Source organism: Pinus tabuliformis, chromosome 1_1 (assembly GCF_031772625.1).
Source record: "Pinus tabuliformis cultivar Carrire ecotype Pingquan chromosome 1_1, CPIR1, whole genome shotgun sequence".
NCBI lineage: Eukaryota > Viridiplantae > Streptophyta > Pinopsida > Pinales > Pinaceae > Pinus > Pinus tabuliformis.
Window position 1 is genome coordinate 503,767,825 of NC_142297.1, and position 19,507 is coordinate 503,787,331.

A 19,507-nucleotide genomic window follows, 5' to 3' on the forward strand; every position below is an offset into this window, starting at 1 on the left:
AATAATATCAGATATTCTTCTCCTCGAGGTGTCCTTTTCCTAAATGGACCACATACATCTGTATGGACTAGCTCAAGAGGCAAGCTAGCTGATCCTTCCTTCTCTGGAAAGTTAGTTCTGGTTTGCTTTCCAAACTGACAAGATTTGCATATGGTGTTGTCTGGAATTTTGATATCTGGAAGATCGCGAACTGCCTGATATTTGCATGCTTTCCTTATTTGTGAGAAGCTTAGATGTCCCAACCTTCGATGCCATAACCAGTGCTCTTCATCCTTGCTAAGATAGCATTGTTGTTGTCCTTCTTCAAATATGTACAGATTATTTGGAGTTCTTTTGCCTTTGAGAACTGTTTTACCTGTATCAAGATCACGAACAAGACATCCATTCGATCTGAAAATAACCTCGGTTTTTTGATCACACATCTGGCTGACACTTAGTAGATTATGCTTCAATCCATCAACATACAAAACATTTCCAGCCTTGACCTTTTCTTTCAAAGGAGCAATACCTTTTCCTTTTATAGTTGCAGGAGTATCATTTCCAAAAGAAACTTTCTTTCCCTTTTCTAAAGTAGAATAAGATTCAAGTTTTTCTTTATCACCTGTCATATGTTTCGAACATCCACTGTCAATGTACCATAGATTTTCCTGTCCTTCTGCATAAAATGCTATCCCACATCTTTCTGTTTGAGGTTCCTTTATTCTCCATGTTTTGGTGCTCGTGGCTTGTTCCTTTTTCTCCTGAAACCTGCTCCTGCATTCAGAGTCTTTATGACCAAAATTATTGCAAATAGAACATTCAACTTCATTTTCAAGAACCGAAAAGTTGTTATAGGTCCTTTTTGTAATCCCTGTCATACTTCTTTGTTTTTGAGCTTCCCTAGTCATGATTGTTTTATATGCAACACATTGAGCTGCTTTGTGACCAAAGTTATGGCAAGAAAAGCATTGTCCATTGAAGAAGCTTCTGCGGTTATTGAATCTACCAGCCAACTGATTGTAATTTCTATTTTCATCTATTCTTGAGCCAAACTGAGAAGATTTTACCTGTGGTTGGTTGTAGCTTTTGTTCACCCTTAAGAAGGATTGTCCCTGATAGTTTCTGTTTGTAATTCGTCCCTGCTTTACCTGATTATCTTCATTGTTCTTCTGCTCATTTCTTCTTGCTGCATCAAGATAACTTTTTGAGGTGGATGCTTGAGAGGTTTCTCCATTATAGCCCAAACCTGTCTTGTTTAGAGGAGACCGCTGCACATTGATAATCTCATCCAAAGTTTCAGATCCTTTGACAAACTTAAGATTAATAGCTTTTGTTTTCTCAATTTCTTTTCTGAGACCAACAATTTCACCTTCTAGTTTTTCAAGATGTTTTTCCTTTTCATCAATTTGAAATTGCAAAGTATCAATGATCACATTCTTTTCTTCTATGCATCTCTTGAGTCTAGTAATTTCATTATAGAGATTATCCACATCTACAGCATCCTCATAATCATCATCTTCAAATGCCATTAACAGCTTATATTTATTACCTTGTTCATCTTCATCACTGTTTGATAAGCCATCACTATCTTCATGGGTGTAGTAGCTTTTCTTATTTGCACTTTGTTTCTTGTTCCATCTAGCAGGTTCTTTTCCTTTATCCTTATAAGGACATTTTGCAGCATAATGACCTACTCTTCCACAAGCAAAGCATTTGAAAGGTAGCTTACCTCTGAACCTTCCAGAACCCCTTTGAAGATTTCTGACAAAATTTGATTCTTCTTCCTCTTCTTCTGGAACATGGCTTGCTTCATAGTAATCTTCTTTTCCTGATGCCTTAAAAGCAGCTTCCCTTCTGTCAGATGGACCTCCCTTTCTCATTTCATAAGCGGTTAGAATTCCATGTAGCTGAGACATAGTGAGAACACGGAGATTTTCTTTTTCTTCTATTGCAGATACTTTAGATTCAAACTTGGGGGATAATGATCTTAGAATCTTTTGAACTACTATAGTTTCTCTTATTTCTTCACCCAAATTTTTCATACAATTAACAATCTCATCTACCCGAAGAAAATAATTAGCCACACTTTCATCATTATACATCCTGAGAGTCTCATATTGAATCCTGAGAGTTTGAAGTTTAGCTTAGCTAGTGATCATTTTGTCCCATATCTCTTTTGCTGATTTGAAGTGCATGACCTTCATGAATTCTGTTTGAGATATACTTCCTAATAGAGTACTGACTGCTTTTGCATTTGTTTCATACTGCTTTTTCTCAGCTGGATCTGTAGGAGTAGCTGAAGGAAAAGCATAGCCTGTTTCTACAATGTTCCAAACTTCTGTACCAAGAGATTGAAGATATGCAGTAACTCTTACCTTCCAATAATTGAAATTTGTCCCATCAAAAATCGGTGGCCTGATTGATGCTTCTTTCTCGTAGTTGCTCATGATGAATGATCTACCTTCAAGCGATCAAGCTTCTCTGAAGGACCTGCTCTGATACCAATTGTTGGAAATAATACTGAGAGGGGGGGTGAATCAGTATTATCAGATCAATCAAACTTTTTCAATGCTCAGAAACATATACGCTACTTCAGTTAGGTGAACCAGCGTGTACACGCTACTGTGATTAAATAAAACAGCGTATAAGAAGAAAACTCATAATTTAGTTAGCTTATTCTTCAGTTAAGTTCATCAGGACATTATTCACCACATTAACAGTAAACAGGTGCAGTATAACAGAACAGATCAAAAGCCACACACATGAACACCAAGATATAAGGTGGAAACCCAATGTGGGTGAAAACCACCTGCTGCAAGTTGTCTCTATCTTTCTTTAATAAGAAACTTCAGTTTACAATCTTTTGCACTGGTGCAGCCTTATACCAGTACGCAGGCTACAACCTGCAGAAGGCTACAACCTTCTCTCGTTCTCCAAACTTCCTTGGAAGGGAGCTCCAACCCCCTTTGCTCTTGTACTAGCCAAGATACTAGTACGTAGGTGCTGACCTACAATCTTCTTTCCTTCAGGTACCTCCTTTCATACATTTTCAGACTGGATATTCCTGAAGCACAACATTACAATCTGTAGACCCCAATTCATTCAACTTTCACAACAGATCCATGAAGCATAAAACAACCAATACTAGTATTATCAAACTTTGAATCACTGAACCACTGAACCCTGTCAATCACCAGATACCAGAACACAGAGCAGTCTACATAACTCTGCAATAACAATCAGATCCAACTGCAAACCCAAAAATCAAGCTTTAAGAGATATACGCTACTTTAATGAGCGAAACCCGCGTATACACGCGCTTTTACCTAAGCCAACCTGCGTACAGATCTAAAAATAGATTCTCTCAACTTGCAGCTGTACCAGACATCAGTTAGATCCAGAACATAATATTGCGACAGTATGCAGATATAGAAATACGCATAATCAACCATATCATAATAGAGCATTTCAAACCATTAGATCCTGATTTATCCTTAGATCTAGTCTTCCATCCACCGATGTGATTTCTCCTTAGCTCATATCAAGCAACCCAGACCCTGCATATCAGATCTCTTTCTCTCTTAGATATTCAAGCCTTGTCGAAAGATGATATTGCCTAATGATCTTCTTCTCCTTATATAGCCTTAGGCCTTGCTCAATACCAAGAGCCAAAACCATAGTAACTCAATACCATCAACTTCAAAACTAGGGATCGACACGCCCGTCGAGACACAATGGTCCGAAACCATAGGCACAACTTCCAAGGACTAACCACCATGGACCAAAGGTACTTTTCCACATACACGCGCTTTTTCTGAATCCAACTAGCGTGTACACGCGACTTGGGCTTAACTAACCTGCGTATATGAACTTCCTTGGCATGCTGTACTAAGATCTGTCTTCTGATTAAGTTGCCATCACCTGTACCAACCTCTGAGCACCTGTACCATCCTCTGAGTGAGTTGCCATCAAGGACAACACTTGAATCATAATGCCAACACATATACCTAGGCTGGTGTCTAGAGAGGACAATTTCAACCTTAATAGGCCAGTGACTGAAGAGGAGGTTAGTGAGGTCCTCAAAGAAATGCAGAATGGTAAGGCGCCAGGCCCGGATGGTTTCAATGTAGATTTCTTTAAAGCTTGCTGGAATATAGTCAAACAGGATATTCTGAATGTAGTAGAAGATTCCAGGATGAATAGAACTATTTTGAAGGCGCTAAATACCTCCTTTATCTTAAACAGGATTTGGCTCAAACTCCTGACAGGTTTAGACCCATAGCTTTGTGCAATGTGGTTTACAAGATAATATCCAAGGTTGTGGCCAATAGACTCAAACCTCTTCTTCCTACCCTAGTTTCTATGGAACAATTTGGATATGTGGAAGGTAGACAAATTCTCAATAACATCATTCAAGCACATGAGGTGGTGCACTCTCTGACTAGCAATAGGAAGGCTGGAATGATCATGCAATTGGACATAGCCAAAGCTTATGATAAGCTGAATTGGACCTATATCAGGAAAGTTCTTATTGCTTTTGGGTTTGATCACAATTGGGTTAGATGGGTCATGGCCCTGGTTACTTCTTCCAGCTTTTCAATTTTGGTTAATGGTTCTCCCTCGGAGACTTTTATTCCTTCAAGAGGCCTCAGGCAGGGAGACCCACTCTCTCCCTTTCTCTTCATCCTCATGATGGAAGGACTGGGTCGGTCTATCAAGCATGCAAAAGAAGTTGGTAAGATCAAAGGTCTCCAACTTTCTGATAATGGACAGGCCTTGACTCATCAAAAATTTGTTGATGATACCATGCTGCAGGGAATCCCCATGGTCAAAGAAGCTCTTGCGTATAAGCAAATCCCGAGTGACTTTGCCATGGCTTCAGGTATGGAAGTTAATCTCTCCAAATCTAAGATTTTTTTCTTTAATACTAATATTGCTATTCAGAGGAATATCTCCAGAATTCTGGGCTTTCAAAGGGAGATCCTCCCATCAAAATATTTGGGATTTCCTCTAGCTGCTAAACCTTTACACAAGAGCATCTGGGAGCCACTGATTAATAAGTTGCAAGATAAAATCAGGAAATGGACTATTAGATCTTTAAACTTGGTTGGTAGGTTGGTGCTTACAAAGGCTGTACTACAATCAATCCCAGTCTTCATGCTATCAGCTCTCCCAGCACCAAAAGGAGTATTGCAACAATTCAGAACCATACAAAGAGACTTTCTTTGGGGCAAGGGGGAAGAAAGAAAGAAATGGGCCTTGGTAGCCTAGGAATAAATCTCCAAACCTAAAAACCATGGGGGTCTTGGATTGGATGATCCTGAGATCCTAAGCAAGGATTTAGGGGCAAAGTTATGGTGGTGTTGGGTAAAAGACCCAGAGGTTCAGTGGGCTATTATTTGGAAAGAAAAATATGCCAGCACTTGGCAAAATAATGATCACATAAGGATGTCTGGAAATATAAAGGGCTCACACATTTGGAATAAGGCCTGGGAGAACAGGGGCTTAGTACAAGAAAATAGCTTCTGGGAAATCAGAGAGGGAGACTTAGCTTTATTCTGGGAGGATAAATGGCAACAAGAACCTATTTTGTTAAAAGAGGACTTGGGGGACCTCAAGGAAGAGACAGATACTAAAGGGTTATCTAAGGTAAAAGATTTTTGGGACCAAACCAACAGTATAGGAAAATGGAGAACTTGGAGGAACTTTGATTTTAGGGATGACAACCCCCTGAAAGCTAAAGCAGAGACACTAATGAAAATGTTAGAACAAAGGAAGATTTTAGTGTCAGGGGGGCATGACCAACTGAGATGGGGCAACAATAATGAGGGTACCTTTAATCTTAAGGAGGCAAAACTCATACTCCTTGAACTGGATTCCCATGTTCCGGATAGGATTTGGCAAGACCTATGGAGGCATCAAGGCTGGATGAAAATTAAACTCTTCATGTGGCTAGTTCAGCATAGGAAAATTTTGACCTGGGATAACATTCAGAAGAGGGGTGTCCTGGGGCCTTCCAGATGCCAGCTCTGTGAAGCCCAAGAGGAAACAATGGAGCACCTTCTCAACAATTGCATTTTTACCTCCAGGTTGTGGGATTATTTTGCCACCATTTTCCAACAGACTGATAGGGACAAAGGGAGCATTATCAACACCCTAAACAACTGGAGAAGAAAATTTTCAGATTATGAAGTTCTTGGCTCATCATGGGCTCTTACGCCAAGCTTCATTATATGGAATGTCGGGAAAGAAAGGAATAATAGAATCTTCAAGAATGAAAAGAAGCTAGCCCAACGCCTTTATGAGCAGATCTTAAAACAGCGTAAGGAGACGGTTGGCACTATAGTGTGAAATCTTCCTAAGAACCCACCTTCAGCAGTAGAATTGAGGATTCTGAGTCAGCTAGTTTTGCAAGGTCTTATTCCTCAGGGCCTGGATAGGAAGGTAATAACAATGGAATCTGAGCAAGATTTTTGGCATCCTCCCCCTAAGGGTTTTTTGAAATACAACATTGATGGGGCTTCAAAAGGCAACCCAGGCACTGCTGGTTATGGAGGGGTGTTAAGGGATGAGAACGAAAGTATTCTTTTCATCTTCTATTGCCATTTAGGAAGAGCCACCAACAATATGGCGGAATTAATGGCTATGGAGCAATGTTTAGATTTCCTGGAACAAGATAACCGCCAAAATGTGATTGTTGAAGCTGATTCAGAGTTAATCATTAACTCGGTCAAGAGAATCAGCTGGGGTACGAAGCTAGAAAAAGCCTCAAGAAACTGGAGGCTGATCCAGGTCTTTCAACGGATTCAGCATCACCTCCAGTGCCTTTTAACAGTAATTTTTAAACATGTGCAAAGAACGGCCAATAAATTGGCGGATCTTCTTGCAAATCAAGGAGTGATCTGTATAGAAAATAGGGTTGCGATGAGTTGGCAAGAGTTGCCTCAGAACAGATTAAAGGCAAATTGTTACGACCAGGCAGATGAAGATAGGATGGTGTTTCAGAACAGAGCCATGGAGGCGGGGTCTAGATGACTCAGTTGCTTTATGATTAGCGGTTTTTTCACAGTTGGGTCTTTAGTGGGTTGTAGGCCATTGTCGGCCTTCGCAACCCGGGTAAGTACATTCATAGAGGCTCCAGGTGGTAGCAACCTGGGAGACTCTGTTTTTTGGATGATCGGCAGGATGGTGGGAGTTACATCTTTCATTGGTTCAGGTAGAGTAGATGCAGCGAGAGGCTAGAATCCAGGAACTCTCGGTGGCCTCAAAACCTTGGGTTTTCCTTCTTTGATCGCAATACTGCGTCTGGGGCGGTTTTTCGGTGATTGCAGGCCTTGCAAGCGGGAAGTGGTTTTTTTGAAATGAGAGTGATTCCATTCAGCGAGCTACACGTGGCATTGGGGTCAGATAGAATACTGCCCTCATCACGCGCTATTGTTCGGTGATGTAGACCTGTGCAATATGATCCTCAGTCGTCGGATTAAGCAAGGCAGATCTACGGTTGGGATCGATCGAGCATGTTGGTGGGTCCATGTGGGTAAGCGTCATGCTTCTAAGTACTGCGAAATTGGCCACAGCCGTTGGATCGGGGGAGGAGGTTCGACGGTTGAGATTAAAGATGCAAGTCAGGAAGACGGCAGGAGGCGTTAATACATTTGGCAGGAATCGTCGTTTTTTGTACGTTCTACAGGTTCGCGGGTTTGTGAGTTATTCGGACATGAAATCCTTATAGATTGGTACATTTGTTCCTCTTCGGGTCCGATTCTTTATTCTCGTTAGCCGGCTTCAGCATTGTTTTTCTTTTGAGAGTTTTGAGGTTTTGTTTGTAGGGGTCGGGGCTTTTGCCTTTGGCCCGTTAACAGATTGAGATTGGTTTTTTCCTTGGTCCACAACTCCTCGTGGAATGTTGTATTTTATGTATTTTATTTACTGATTAATGAAATAGAAGGTCCGACTCTTGCTTCAGCAAAAAAAAGAATATGCATTTGTGATTCCCAGAAAAGAAAAGTAAAGTAGGGTAAGTTAAGTTGCGATTTACAGAAAAGGAAAGTAGCTTAAATTAAGTTGATTTTAGTGAGATTTTTTTCGGAAGTTTTTTTTGAGTTTTTTGGTTTAATTTTTCTAAAATTTAATTGGAATTTATTGAAATTATAACTTTAATAGGTAACTCCTACACAATAAAAATGTCTTAAAAATTTTTCAGCGTATTAAATCTATATATATACGATCAAAATAACAGTTTAAATAATATAAATCAAAATTCAATCTCAAATATTTTCTTACAAAATACAAAAAGTCACACTAAAACAACTCATGATTAAATATATAATTCTCTAATGATGCATTACCTATCTTATGTTTTAGTCAAAATCATCACACTAAAAACAACTCCTAAATAAATATGCAATTCTTTTGTCATGCATTGCATATCTTATATTTTGGTCAAAATTCCGAGTCTCAACACGGTAAAATATTCACGTTGCAGATCAAATATTTCGGTCAGTTTCTCCCGTCTCAATATTGTTGTTTGCCACCAAAAAAAAAAAAATTTCTTTATTTTTTTCAAAAGACTATTGAAAAATAGTGAATCTTTGTATTATTTTAGTGGATTTAGTTTAATTTTATAAATTAAATAATTAAAATAGTGATTTTTTATTATTTAAAATAAATTTTTGAATATATAAATAAATTTAGTCTTTTGAAAAATTGTATTTTAAATTTTATGAATTAAATAAATTAATGTCCTTTTTTAAACTTATTATTATTATTTAATTTAATTTAATTAGGATTAAGCGATTTATTGTAATCACAAGTTTGACTAGTGAACCTTTTACAATTAACTAGAATCATATAGAAATTCATTGTAATCACAAATTTGACCAGTAAATTTTTCACAATTAAAATGCAACATCTATATATACAATTAAAAATTCAGTTTAAACAATACAACATCAAAATTTCACCGCCAACCTTTTTTTTATCCACCTAGAAGCTCTCAAAAAATTCTCACTTAAATACCACTGCAAAAGTGGTATAACATTTGATTAATCGTGGCATTCGAACTAAATGTGAAAGCAATCTTCAACTAATATAAAAATAGTTTTTTATTACTTATAACTCATTTAATGTTTAGTTCTTAATGTTTGTTCTTTTCAGGAACGAAAAAACATAATTATATTATATAAGATATATAATGAGCAGATAATACATTGACAGATAGAACTTCATAAGGGCAAAATTGGAAGCATGAACAATCCGTTGTAGAAATATCTGAAAGGAGGTGGGAAGCATAATCCCAACAAAAAAGTTTAGATGTTCATCCAGATAGACAACCTTTTGAGCTGTAATAAAGTTTACAAAATAAAATTTTGTGAAAACAAAATTTGGAAAATAAGATCCTCTGTGGAGTAACAACGTTGTTCAGAATTCCAATTTATATTTCGACCATACATAAGTCAAAGGGAAAACAAAAAGGAATAAAATGACAAAGCATACCTAGAAACCACAAGATTTGTAATTATGTATCAGGGAGAGAAAATTCCATGATAGAGAAAATTTCCTCATCAGATATTACCTTCATGTTCCAGATACCTGAATCCGCTAAAAGGCCTTCCTTTGATAAGATGTCTGCTTTCTGGTTTTGTAATCTGTAAATGTGGAACATCCTTCCATCCTCCTCCATAGGAACACGATTCTATTCATCTAGCCTGCAAGGTGAGGATTGCTGATATGGATTTTTCCCAAAACATAATCAACCATGACTTTGGAATCTCTGAATATTGAAACGGACTGTGTGTTAAAGAAAAGGCAAAAGGAAAGAAGACCCGCGAGAGCCATCGCCTCCTCTTTGCAATTGGACCCTTTTCCCTCATTCCAAGAAATGAGATATTGTGTATTTTCATCCATGATGATGTGAACCCCACAACCACAAGTGTTGTTTTGTGCAGCTCCATCAAAGTACGCTCTTGGGAGCATGTTGTGATCATGAGCGTGCATGTTGGGATTTGATCTTTTTTCCTTGTGTGGCTTTTCAAGTAAGGAGTCATAAAGAGATGCTATGCTTTAAAGAATTCCCATAAAAGGCACTTTCCTGTCCTTGAAGATTTTGTTGTTCCTCCATCGCCATATGCACCATAGGGAAATAATACAAATAGGCCTCCAAGATCTCTTTTGCCCGCTCCACCAAAGGAATGCCTCTTTTATAGATGAATGAGAAATATGAGGGAAACCATAAAGATTTTCCAGAGCATGCCATAATTGCTGCGTTTTCTAACAGAATAAGAACATGTGGCAATTTGTTTCCTCATCAAACTTGCATATCGAATAGAGACCCGGACCCTGCCAGCTCCTCTTTTTTAAATTATCCCAAGATAAGTTTTTGTTGTGGAATAACAGCCACGAGAAATAAATAGATTTGGAAGGGCAACCAAATTTCCAAAAAATTGATGGGAATGTATGGCTGGAAATGGCATTCTTTGAGACTATCAGATTTGAGTAAATTTCCTTTACTCGTACCAGGGAGATTCCTTTTGTATCTTTCCATATAAGAACATCGGCTTCTAAGGAGAGATATATTCCACAATTTCTCAAACAATCTTTTATTTTATTCCACTGTCTTGCTAAGATGTGAGTCATCCCCATATTGTAAGCTTCTTTCCAAAGAGGGAAGGGACCATGCCATTCTGCAATAAGTTTGTCCCAAGTAAAAAAACCTTTCCTATGGAAAAAATTAAGGAGAGTCCCAGGCAAGATGATTTCCTCCTGTCCACTCATAAAATGATCAATTCCTATGAGAATCCTGCTACCAGATTGGAAGCTCCATACCATATTCCTTAAGAAGAAACCTTCTATCTTACGAAAACTTAGCCATATTGCTGATCCATAAGTGGAGCCAATCCTTCCCAACCTGAACCAGTATGAGATATCCTTACTGCCCATATATTTCTTTTTTATTGTGTTGCTCCAGGGACCCTCTCTGAAAATCCCTCTCCATAGTGATTTGCATAGAAGTGCCTTTCCAAAGCTCCGCAGGTCCATAAGGCCCCATCCACCAAGATTTTTTGGCAAAGAGATATCAGATAATTTAGACAGGTGAAATTTTCTTTTCTCAGCTTGGCCACCCCATATAAAATTAGCAGTTAGCTTATTCATCTTCTGAATAATACTTGTAGGAAGAAAAAATAAGTGAGCCCAGTATACCGCAAGTTGTGTTAGAACTGATTGAGCTAGAATAACTCTTCCTGCCATTGATAGGCATTTGTATTCCCACACTGATATCTTTTTGTAGTATCTATCTATTATCCATTGCCAGTCCATTTTAGAGTACCCTTTTGCTTTTAACTGGAATCCTAAATATTTCATTCCATGCTTAATGGACCGCGCCTCTATCCCAAAAAGTGAGGATATCCACTCTATTAATTCCAAATTGACATCATTATGAAAGAACTGATTTGGACTCATTTATTTGTAATCCTGTGGCCTTTTGGAACTTTTTTAGGATGTCATATAAGCATGACCAAGTGAGCCTGCAAAGCATTCCAAAAATAAGTATATCATCTACGAATAGATTATGCGAGATATAATTGTTTCTGCAAATCCTCAATGGGCGACACCTGTTTTCACTAACTGCCTTGTTAATGTGCAGGCTTAGAGAATTCATTGCCAAGATAAACAATAGGGGGGATAGAGGGCATCCTTGGCGCAGTCCTCTGGCAGCTAGAAAAAAAGAAGATGGAATCCCATTTATAATGATGGCATAGTTCACCTTCTCCACACATGCCATGATCCAGTTTATCATATTAGCTTTCAGTCCAATCTTTGCAAGTAGGCATCTGATGAAACCCCAATCAAGGCAATCATATGCCTTTTGGAGATCAATTTTGAATATGACTGCTTCACTTTTTTTAGAATGCATGGAGAACAAACTCTCTTGTGTGTTAGCAACAACGTCCAAAATATTTCTTCCTTTTAAAAAACCATGCTGATCCTTTGTTAAATACTTTGATAAAGTTACTTTAATCCTTTCAGCAATAATTTTTGAAATGATTTTGTATGAAATGTTACAGAGAGATATTGGCCTAAAATCTTGAAAGGATTATGCTTCCCTTTTCTTAGGGATGAGGGCTATATGAGTGGATGAGGTTATCTGGTGAATGCTGCCTGATATTCTAGAGCCTTTGACCATCCTTAGCAGATCTTGTTTAATAAGATCGAAGAAATGGATGAAGAATTCGATCGTCCAGCCGTCTGGGCCAGGACACTTATCCTTTTTGAAAGATTTCATGGTTTCTAGCAGTTCTTCCTTAGTTATTGGCTGGAAAAGGCATTCATTTTGTTCATCATCAAACATTTGAGGAAATAGGTCAATACCCCACAGGATGTCCTGTATCCTGCAGTCACCAGATCTCTTGTATTGGTTTTCAAAATATCTCACGGCTTCATTTGAGATGTCTTGTTGAGAGTATAGAAAGTCCCCCTTATCGTCCTTTATTTTCCATATAGAGTTCTTTTCTCGTCTTGAGCTTGCAAACCTGTGAAAAAATTTTGTGTTCCTGTCTCCTTCCTTTAGCCAAATAGCCCTGCTCTTTAATCTCCATGATGCTTCTTCCTGTTCCAGGATTTTATGTTTTTTCCTTTGCAGCTCCTTTATACGACATCTCATGTTGAAGGGGAGAAGGTGAACAACCAATGCTCCAGAAATGTTGTCCAGTTCCATTTGAATTTCCCGAAGGGCTATTCTATTTAGTTGCCTTTTCTTATACTGCCATTCTTTTACAAACTTTCTAATGGAGGAAAGTTTATCTCTAAAAGTTAAGAAAGGGGGCATATTCTCTTTTGATGATAATTCCTTCCATGTTCTTATTATGGCTTCATTGAACTCTGGTTATTCTAACCATAACCTATTAAATTTAAACAGATACCCTTTTCTGAAACCCTTTTCTCTCCATCTTAGAAATATCGACCTATGGTCTGATATGAAGTCATTACCAATTGATGAAAAAGGCATGCCCAGTCTATCAATTATACTTGCATGTAAAATAAATCGATCAAGTATCTTTGCTATATATGCTCCTTCAGTCCTTCCATGGTCCCATGTTGGCAGCATTTTAGGTGGGCTTATGTCAACAAGATTCCTGTGTTACAGCTCATATCTAATGCGATCAGCAAGAGGATCTTTTTTCTGACTATTCCCCCATGTTTCATCAGAGCTTAATGTGACATTTAGATCTCCTGCAATCATCAAGGACTCAATATCAAAAATCTCTGATGCAAATAATTTCTCCCAGTATGTTAACCTATCTTTGTAAGGAGCATAAATATTTAAAATGTTAATGGGACAGTCTTTCCCCCTAATGGAAGCCGATATGAGAATTCCAGCAAAACATTCATATGCTTTTGCTCTGATCCAATCAGGGTCCCATAAAAATGCTAGGCCCCCTGAAAGACCATTTGCCTCCGAAGCAGCCATATGCCAAGTGGGGAACATTTTCCTGAAATAAGAAATAGATACAGGTGTGTTGTGCATGGTTTCTTGGATTAAGATGATTTTGGGCTGTTTTGAAATGAAAAGATTCTTAAGGGCTAAAAATTTCTGATCAGCCCCCAGCCCCCTTATGTTCATAGATATAATGAAAGTCATTAAGAAGGCTTTTCGGACATACTTTCTCTAAGAGGCCCTTCTTCCGACATATCAATTATAGGTACATCTACTAAGGAAATATTTCGAATTCCTCTGCCTGTACCATCAACCCTTCCTCTGAAATGTCTGCTACCCCTATTATTTTTTCTTCTCACCATAATATTTTTTTATAGAATTTGGGCTTATTTGGGGAGGGGATGGCATTCCCGGTTTATGAATGGTTATGGGTTTGAGTTCAAGCGATTTTTTGCTAAGGAGGTAGTCCAAGTCGCTACCAATCGAATTTGAAGGGGAAGAAATGGGGGAGTTAAGAGGGGTAGCCGAAACCATAGGTTCTTTTCCTTTCTGAGATTGAGTCATTCCCTTTTTTGGTGATGGAGAGGAAGATGAAATAAAAGTGATATGTGAATCCACTTTAAAATTTTTGAATGGCTGGGGAACCGGGAGAAGAGGAGGGATTTCTTTATCAACAATAGGTTCCGGGGGTGGCGTGCAAAAGTGATTGAAAGTCCTTTTATCAGATGGGGTGATTGATCTTCTCGAGTTTTCAGGCAGGACGCACTGACTCTGGGGATATGTTGATGGAGAAATTTTATACTGAGGATTTGATTTCTGACCGAGAGGTGAGAATTTATGATAATCATCTTCAAGATTAAAAACCCCTTGTAGTTTGCCAGATTCTGATGGAGATGAGCTAATAGTAGAGGATACCTTCACCATTCCAGAGTATAGAGACTTTATCCTTTGTTTATTTTTTGTTGACTGATATTTTCCCTGATATATTCAGTTCTTTAAAACAGGGCGTCGAGGGCAGTTTTTAATAAGGTGTCCTGTCTTGTGGCATACTGAACACCTGAAGGGGACTCCCCAAAAGTCCAGTCTTTGATTTATTTTTAAATCCCTCCAGGATATCTCGATGTGGTCAGGGAAACCTCCCCTATAAGCTTTCTCTATGAGAACCCATGCTACTCGTTTGTCTTTTTCCCCCAGACATCTTGGATCTACATATACACATCTTCCTATGGCATTTCCTATCTCAGTTAAAGTTTCCTTCGACCACAACTCCAGGGGAAGGCCGGGGAGCTTGACACAAATCAAATTATTTGTAGGAGTATCCTTTAATATATTATAGCCAATGTACCACTTGTATAGTGCCAGGAAACTCCTTCTGTGTACCCATGGACGAGTTTGAACGGTTTCCAGATCGCTAGCACTCAGAAAATGAAAACAATACCATTCCTTCATCAATTTAGCTACAATGGGGATGTAGCCGATCAAAGGTTTCCATTGAAGCTCTAGCCACTTTCGCATCCTGGCATCATCCATCTCTGGAAAGTGCCATCGGCCAACCAGGGTGTATTCCTGTAAACTTTCAATGCGGTCGGTTAGATAAATACTATCTAACTTAATCGCCGCCAGTGGCGGGATGGTTTTTATAGGTTTTACATTCTTTTTGTACAGTTTGAAGGCTCACAATCTACATATTCTCTCTGAAGGTGTTCACTTTGGTTGCCTTCCCGAGTTGTTTGAGTTTTTTGACGGCCATCGCCATCCAAGTCATCAGATTGCAGCAAAGGCTGGACAGTCACGTCAGCCAGCGTGGACTGCCAGTCATTTGACAACATGGTGGTACCCTTGAAAGTTTCGGCCTGAATAGTTGCTCGGATCATGGCCTCCATGGCCAATGCGTCTGACACAAAGTCCATAAAATTCCACCCCCTGTGTACTGAGAAATCCTAAAAAGGATTTTCCGGATCGGGTAGTAAATCATGCAATAAATATGACCTGACCGCTTCTGAATATATTACCCAGAGCAAATATGACTCAGAGAGGAAAAGTAGATCTTGCCTGACATAAGTACTGACAGAAAGAAGCCTCGAGAATAAGCAGCTCCCCTTCCAAAGAGGGGATCAGATTCCAAAGAAGCCAACTGTCTTCAGGAGTTATGAGGGGGTGACGTATACATGAGTCAGCATAGGATAGCAATAAAGAGAGTTTCAAAAAATGGCGGCTTCTATTGTCCCACAAGGTCTGATTTCATGCCTTCAAGTACCATTTCCTTTACCCTATAAGCTTTGAAACTCAAAACTCTGCAGTACCTGACCCAAAAGAGTGGAAAAACGTGAACCGGGAAATGGTTTCCGATCCCGGAGAAGGGGGGGATCTGTCCCGGAAAAACCAGGAAGCAGAAGGCTCTGAAAGATGTTGCAGGTCTCAACAAAAAAAACTACCAGTCTTCCAATATGCAGTCATTGATTAATTATAAGGAAATGGAAGAGGAAACACGTCATAAGAGACTTGATTCCCTCGCTCTTCCCAGTATCAGACAAAAATAGAGACTAAATTGGCTTTTTGAAATTGTTTCAGGATGAAACATCGGGGCATACAATACAACAGCAGCAAAACTCATACACACACCACCAGGAACCTATCTTGAAGCGTATATCTGAACAAGGTTTGGATATAACAAAGTAATTCTTCAATTTGAAGAAAGATACCCACGACCAACCAGGATTAACAGACCCTGACATATGGTATTGAGGGAAAATACTAATGCAAACCTCCGGGAAAGTGTTTAGACTTTTAACTGAATGCCATTATTCAGACTACAGCCTAAAGACAAAAGCCAAAAGTTCCGACTTTTAAAATAAACACTAATATTTTCACCTTTGAAATGTATAAACAAAAAAATCATATTCCATATCACAACTTAATCTTTAAATTTTTTCCAGATTCCATGAAGAAGAAAAACTATCCTTTGATGAGATGTTAAAGTATTCAGAGACTAAGAACTGACCTGTTTAAACGAGCGTTTCTCCGAGCAGAGAGCACCGTGGAACTGAACACCACGAAGCCGAAGAGCGAAAAACATCCCCTCGAAGACAGTTCACCTCAAAAGTGGAGTAAAAAAGAACGCGAAGATAATTACAGAGTCCTCACAGAGAAAAATGACACAAACCCAAAAACGATGTATGAAAGAGGTAATACTGGACAATTAGAAAAAAGTCTGAACTGTGGAGGAGGTAGCAGCATAAACAGAAAGTGTTCAGATGAAACCTCCAACACCAGAGGTCAACATTCTTCCTGTTAATGAAAAGCTGGCGAGAGCTGGTATGAGCCAAAACCGGAAACACTCGCAGGGTCAAAGTAAAAAAAAGGAATTGATGGCGTTTATGGAGATGACACATTCAGGTATACAAAACAAGCGTCACCCTGCTGATAAAGGCACGTATCCCTCATGCACCCGTCCACTCTCGAGAAGATTTTTAGGTTCTTGTGGTGGCTCCAAGCTGTGTTATTGGTCAGATGCAGACAGTCGCATACCTGATTCGTCGGTCATCGGTGCTCTCCACTCGGCGCTCTCACTCATATCGAAGTCTTTTCAGGCACTGAGAATTTCGTATTGCCTATCATCTAGTTCTTAATGTTTGTTATCCCTTCGCTCCATGAAATTGAAGATTCCACGTAGATGAAAGCAATGACAGAAATTGCAGATTCCGCATAGACGACAGCCAATGACAGAAATTGCAGATTCCGCGTAGACGACAGACAATAACCCACAGCTTGTATCCTTTAAACTCATTTTAAAGGATTCAATGCTAACTATGATACTGCTTATTTTGGCTAGCAAGCAGTTCCACAGTTGTTAGATCAGCTCATCGCACAAATACCTTTCACAATTCGTTCAGTGAGTCTCCCCCTCTTGGCATCTTCATCTTCTCGTCTGTGTGTCCAATACAATTTATCAGTATCCAATATTATTAATGGCAAATCATCACACATTCACTTCCCCCTCAGCCTCTACAACTCCCAATGGAAATTACAATTACGAAGTATTCCTCAATCACAGAGGACCAGATGTTAAGAAAACCTTCGCTAGCCATCTATACCGTCATCTTCTTTCCTATGGATTCAGAGTCTTTCTGGACCAAGAGGAAATGAAGGAAGGGGAAAACTTGACTTGTCAAATTGAAGGAGCTATTGCAAAGACCTCTGTTCATGTGGCTATTTTCTCTCTGCGACACGCCGAATCAAAATGGTGTCTCGACGAACTCCTGTTGATGTTGAAGTCGGGGGTGGCCATTATCCCTGTCTTTAACCATGTTAATCCTTCTGAGCTTCGGAGGACGCAGGATGAAGGCAATTGCGGAAAGTATGCTGAAGCCCTTCGCCAGCTAGAAAAGAAAAAGAGATACGAACCTAAGACTCTTCAAAAATGGAGACAGGCCCTTTCTAGCATTGCAGATATAAGCGGTTTGGAACTGCATGAGTGTAATGGGTAAGATTTCTAACTCCTTTTTCCCGATTGACCTTTAAGTTCTTTAAGCGTGTTGATCACCAGCTTTAGTTATGTATTTGTAAATAATCAGGGATGAGGGGGAGCTCATGGATAGGGTTTTTCACTTGGTGCAGAAAAGGGCCAGAAAACCCCTTTTGGAAGTGGCTACATATCAAATTGGGTTAGAAGAAAAGCTACAAGATTTTGAATGGACTATGTTGTCACAACATCACAGTGAGGAAGTCAAGATTACAGGGATAGTAGGCGTTGGTGGAGTTGGGAAGACGACTCTTGCAAAACTGTTCTTTAACCGTAAGAGGTCAGAGTATGATCGATCTTGCTTTTTGTTTGATGTGAGAGATGCTGCATCTGGGGGTTCTTTAACATCCTTGCAAAGTAAACTTAATGAGGACTTGATTGGACGGGCTCAGGTGATGAATATCATTGATGAAGGCATAGCGAAGTTAAAATGTCAAGTCCCGAATTCTGTAGTTCTCGTAATTCTAGATGATGTGGATTCTGTTGAGCAGATGCGGGCATTATTTCACCGTTGAAGGATACCCTTAGTTCATGTAGCATAATTTTAGTTACATCTCGCAATAAGGTTATTCTTAAAAGCTGTGGAATGAAGAACTCATCCATTTATAATCTGAAAGGTCTGAATAGAGAAGATTCTCGAGAGCTTTTTTGCTTGCACGCTTTACAACAGTCTTACCCTGCTGTAGGATTTGAAGAAGTCGTTAACCAGTTTTTGTATCAGTGCCAAGGATTTCCATTATCTCTCAGAGTGACAGGGGCTCTACTTTACTCGAAAAGCCAGGACTTGGGGTATTAGAGAGCCCTGTTACAAAAAAAATCCAAAGTACTTTCCAGTGATGTACAAGGTAGACTTAAAATTAGTTTTGATAGCCTTGATGAGCAAGAGAGAGAGATATTCTTAGACATTGCTTGTTTCTTCATAGGAGAAAACAGAGAGAAGGCCATCAAAATATGGGACGCATCTAACTGGGAAGGATCCCTCGGTTTTCGGAACCTAGAGAACAAGTATCTCGTAGAGGTCGAGGACAGAAACTGTATAAGAATGCATTCTCATCTTCGAGACTTGGGGAGAGCTTTGGAAGTGAAAGAACCTAAGGTTTGTCTTTGGTGCTTAACAGACAACGCCTTCTGTAATGTGTCCCACCAATCATCGGTGTGTCTTTGAAGCACTACACATTCGGTTAGTGCTCTTAAATTTATGGTCAATTTAATCTGTTTTTCATCTTTTGAATTATTATTGTTTCTAACAGTTTTCACTAAATAATTTAGGTACACGGAATTAACTTACAAACATCAGGCATTTCTTTGGAAACTCATCTGGAGATGGGCAATCCTTTTGTTCATTTGCGCGGCTTGCAGCTGCTGAGAGTTCAAGGTGAATCGTGTGAAAGCATATCCAATCACTTGAGATTGTCAAATCTTCTATGGCTCCGGTGGGATTTCTCTTCAGTCAATCGGATCTCAGAACATGTTTCGGAAATTGTTTCTCTTTCAAATGGGTTCTCGGAAAGTGTTTCGGAAATTGCTTCTTCCTCACGTCTTGGGTGTTCAGAAGTTATTTCCTCTAATCG

At 39.1% G+C, this 19,507-nt stretch overlaps 1 protein-coding gene across 1 annotated transcript; it reads left to right on the plus strand.

Moving 5' to 3' along the window:
• Positions 1-17,556: 17,556 nt before the first annotated feature.
• On the plus strand, positions 17,557-18,451 carry LOC149213978 (disease resistance protein RUN1-like). The gene is made up of 2 exons (XM_089389231.1): positions 17,557-17,897; positions 17,989-18,451. Exons 1-2 carry the CDS (start codon positions 17,557-17,559, stop codon positions 18,449-18,451), a joined length of 804 nt encoding a protein of 267 aa, XP_089245357.1.
• Positions 18,452-19,507: the final 1,056 nt, after the last annotated feature.